The sequence below is a fragment of the Gavialis gangeticus genome, unplaced genomic scaffold (genome assembly GCF_001723915.1).
Source record: "Gavialis gangeticus isolate Ggan-Ray unplaced genomic scaffold, GavGan_comp1, whole genome shotgun sequence".
NCBI classification, from domain to species: domain Eukaryota; kingdom Metazoa; phylum Chordata; order Crocodylia; family Gavialidae; genus Gavialis; species Gavialis gangeticus.
In genome coordinates, this window is record NW_017729011.1 from 23,611,413 (window position 1) to 23,616,009 (window position 4,597).

Genomic DNA, 4,597 nt, shown 5'->3' on the forward strand with positions numbered 1-4,597 from the left:
AGGGAGCGGTGCAGGATACAGATTCTGGCTGCCCTCTGGGATCAGGAGGCGATCTCCACTCAGCTGGGCAAGCAGAAAGGCAGCAGGGAGGTCAAAGAAATCATAGGGCAGGAAGGGACCTCCAGAGGTCATCTAGTCCGACCCCTGCCCGAGGCAGGATCAGCCCTGTCCAAATCATCCCATGCAATCCATAATCTAAACTCTACAATAAAGACTCCCATCAGCCCTGACGCAACTAAGAGGAATCAAGATGCGCTTTCATGGAAGGAGCTGGCTTTTGCAGTCCAGAGTCTGGAAGGACTGTCAGCACCAGTAGCATTATCGCCGGGAGAGAGAAAAACCCAGCCACCCAGGGACTAGCTTACTCAAAAGTTGCTGCTTATTGTGAAAATGCCAGGGCCACTTTGCCTCCCATTCTGCATGTTCTAGACCCATCTCGTGGTTGTGTTTTTCAGTACATCGGCAGCTTGGACGTGCCGAGGCCCAACAGCCGCGTGGAGATCGTTGCAGCCATGAGAAGGATTCGGGTGAGTCTGACAGCACTGGTCCCCATTGCAATGGGAGGCTGCATTACATGTGTGTGTAGAAGGAGCCATTTTGTGCCTCCAGGCCCCTCTGGTTCTGGCTCCTGCAATTTGCTGCTTTCTAGCCAAGCTCCAGATACCCTGCTTCAAGCCCTCTCCTTTCGGAGGCAGAGCTGGGGAGACCAGTCCTTTCTCCTTTACCTTCTTCAAGATGTTGGTTTCTCTCCGAGTACAACCACCCGTCCCCACTCCACCTCCCAGCTTTCAGTTCTTAGTACTGGGAATGACTAGTACGAGTGCATTTTCACCCCTGGTTGTGTAGCAGGGCTGGGGGAAGGGTCCTGGCGTGATTATTAGCATTGTAGCTTAAACTAGCTTTGATTTCTCAAGTGCAGCTTTGTTCCATCAGAGCCTCACCCCGGAGGCCAGGCTGAGGTCTGTTGTTTTCTAACCCAGCTGAAATCCTGCGGGTCTTAATTCTGAGCCTGTTCATGAAGTGTCTCCAACATCAGCCAAAGCAGATTTTGGAGTCCTGAATTCAAAGCCTTCAGAAGGGATTACCCTCATTTTCCTCAGTGTTTACACATCTAATTTCATGGAGAAGGGTGCTTTTTTTAAAACTTTGCCTGTAACCAGCTGGAGAGCCGGTGTATTCATCTCCAGCTACGCGCAGAAATAAATTTCTCCAGCCCCCGCCTGCCCAGAGACTACTAGCTTAGACCCTGCTCAAAGGACGTAGTGCAGAAGCAGTCTCAATGGTCCAACTATCCTAAAAGGTGGAAGTGAATAGCCAAGAGGCGGTGGATGATGGTTGCTGGGGTAGCTAAGATGCTGTGATGATCATTAGTGTATTTTTAACTGCATTGCATTTTTGGCTCATCAGCCTCAAAATAGCTTTGCTAGAGAGGCTCTTTTCTGGGCCTCAAGTGGATAACACTCTTAAGCAAAAGATAAAAGGTGTTTAATAGCAATTCCTCGCAACTGTTGACAATGGCTGCTTCAGCACTGCTGCTGGGATGATGAATGACTTGATCTCTAGCCCCAAATCTTGGCAGTGCAGGAATGGGCTAGGGCTGTATGCGGACCATGCAGCACCCGCAAAACCAGGAGGGGCTGGTTATCCATTAATCTTATCTCACACTACTTTACATCAGGCCTCCTGAGTCTTTCTTTAAAGGGCATGGCATGCCTTTCCGTATCATATGCATTGTGCTGCTGGGTCTCATTCAGACACTTCCTGGCTGTGTTGAACAGAAGATGCTACCGTCTCAAAACCAGTTCATTGGCAATAAAACCTAGGTCATAAAGGATGAAGTAGGAGATCTTTGTCGAGGCAGGCAGGCAGGGCACAGGATGTGGGCAATGTAGTGCTAGTCTGCACGCAGAGGCCCTGCCTGCGCTAGACTTCTTGTCTTAAACTCAGAGCTGGCCAAGCTACAAACAGGGGGAAAAACCCAGGGCACAGGCCACTGATACCACTAGGCTTTTATTACTGCCTTCAGCCAGTCACCACCACTGCAGCGCCCAGCAAACTGGGTGGCATAAAGAAGCTTGTGCTGTGTGACCTCTTCCATCCAGTCTTTGGGGCGGTCACCAGGATTATGGGCGAGCCTGCTCTCCTGGATGCCTGCCCACTGGATCAGAGGAGAGGCCATGCTGACTTTGCTGCCACAACCCTGCATTAGACAGACTCCGTCCCAGTGCCCGGAGCCAACCCGCTCCACCCCAGCTGGTTTTCTAGGCTGTGGCAGAGCTGGTTGCTCCAGTCCTTTGTTGCTCAGAGGAAGCAATAAGTGCAGGTTCAGAGCTCACTCCCATGTCTAATCCCGTGTCTTCAGTAGGTGGCTAAATACATGCTGTCACCATGTGGGGAAAAAAAAACATCCGGCCGCTCACTCCCAAGCATTTCCCCCACACTCCTCCCTTTAAATTAGAACGGGGAGCAAATGAAGGACACAGCCACTTGCACAGCCTGTTGCCCGGTCTGTTCCTTCCCAGCTTCACGGGATTCGCACCCTGCTCCTGTGGCAGACAGAAGTGCCAGGGCACAGGGGCACCCTCCCAGCTCAACGGGCCGCCTGCTTCCAGGAACCAGGTCCCAAAGCCATCAATTCTTGCATCCTGGGAGCATTGCTGTTACAGCGACCGGCTGTTCTGCGGAGGGGGAGCTTGAGGACACATTGCAAAATAACCAAAAAGAGATCCTGCTTCCATCCTACAAATTCTTGCAGCGCAATTCAGCAAAGCCACTTGTGCATGTTCAGTCAGAGCCCACGGGCAACGCAAGCTGGAAACCCTTGTTGCTGATCACGCTCCCTTCAGCGAAAGGGAAAAGAGTGCAAATACAATGGATAGAGCAGGGGAAACCGATGCTCTCTGCAAGTCCCCCATTATGCAGAGCTACACATGCATCCGAATCTGCTAGTCCTCTCTGTGGATTATTTGCTGCATGCAGTTGCCATGTCGTTATCTGAGCCTCCGAGTTCCCAGCGGTCCCCTGCTCCCTTCCCCCCTGGCAAGAGGGGTGATGAAATGGGGTTAGCATCAGAACAGCAAGACCTGAAAGATGGTGCCGACAGGCTGCTGTGGTTCCAGCTACGGCTTATCCATGGAGTCCAGTCCACAGCACGGCTCAGACGGCCTGCTCGGGAAGGTGCGCTTCTGCTAATGGCTGCGCAGGAAACCTGGATTCCAGAGGACGGATGTCACAGTCGCTGCACAATTTCTCCTCTCTTGCCTGAGGTGATCCAGGGCTAAGCGTCTGGGAACGCTTGCGCTCTAGCCCTTTCTGCATGCCAGGGCAGCGATGCCCTTCGAGAGCTGGCCCTTGGATGCAGAGCGGGTTCATCTGCATAGAAATGGCATCACGCAGCCCTCCCTGCAGTTGCAGGCCCTTTGTTTCTTTCTGAGAGAGCACACGAGGCATAGGGAGATCCCTTCGCACGAGCCAGGGTAAGTCAGAGGTGCAGCAAGTCTCTGGGGAGGGGTGTTGGGTCATCTCTGCTCCCCGATGCTTTCAAGGGAGTAGCTAGTGGGCAGGATTCTGCCCTTTGCACACAGGGCTGTGCGGGTCCCAGGCCAAGGGAGGAGAGCAAACACTAGTCACGAAGCAGCTTCTCCAAGCAGGTGCAGGCTTGGAGCTGGGAAGAGGCTGGACTGCACCGGTAGGCACTCAAAGACCTGGGAGGTGCAAAACCCTTCCTTCCCAAACGCGGGTGGTAGCACCTCCGGTGCCTCTGCAGGCAGTGCTGTGGCCAGGCAGGCGTGGCTGGTCCCCAGGCCGCCTGCTCCCTTCCAAGGGGGACGGGATGGAAGATGGAGCCATGTGGGCTCCATTTGGGGCAGAAGTAGGGGCTCAGCTGGCACAGCCCAGACTTCAGCTGTGCAGGAGGCACGATCCCCGCACAAAACGGAGGCACTCGGAGCAACAAACTCTCCCAGCCGTGAGCAGCACATCCACCATGGTCTCCTGCCGAACAGGCCATGGAGAGCGGATCAAAGACACCTTGCCCCGAGGAGGACCCATCACACCCCCACTGCCCAGGCTGCTTGCCAAGAGCTCTCCAGGCTCTGCTGTTTCTCTCTCAGGGCACTCAGCTTTGTTTGGGATTTAAAAACCCGTGGTCCCACAGACCTCGAGCCCGAGTCACAGACTTCTGTGACATTTCAGCACTCTTAAAGCTGTGCTGTCGAGTTCAGCCAGGGCTGTTTTGCCACTCCTGCTTACAAGAGCAGCGACTTGCTGACTTCCTTCCCACGTTTCTCCTCCTGTCGCCTTTTAACAAACCCAGTTTCTCAAGTCTGGCTGCTCTCCCCTCAGCGAGACGAAGGCTAAGCATTGGAGAACTGCACTGACCCAGCCATAGCACCGGCACTAATCCGGCTAATGCAGGCGAGAGGTCTGCTGGTTTCTGAGAAAGTGTCTGGCTGGGTAGTTTAGCATTTGATGCTACGTGCTCCTGACAGGCAGCCAGCTTTGGTTTAAGGCAGCGCTAGTGGGTTACATGGACTTGGAAGACTTGCCGAGCATCTAGGTGCTGTGGCGGGTGCAGAGATCCCACCTCAGGAACACA

At 53.8% G+C, this 4,597-nt stretch overlaps 1 protein-coding gene across 1 annotated transcript in view; it reads left to right on the plus strand.

Moving 5' to 3' along the window:
* Positions 1-4,597, plus strand: part of LOC109292758 (carboxyl-terminal PDZ ligand of neuronal nitric oxide synthase protein-like) — a 42,554-nt gene that overhangs the window by 15,041 nt on the left and 22,916 nt on the right. Inside the window, exon 3 of the mRNA XM_019510318.1 lies at positions 456-527. Coding sequence (XP_019365863.1) covers positions 456-527 — 72 coding nt within the window. The remainder of the gene's footprint in view (positions 1-455; positions 528-4,597) is intronic.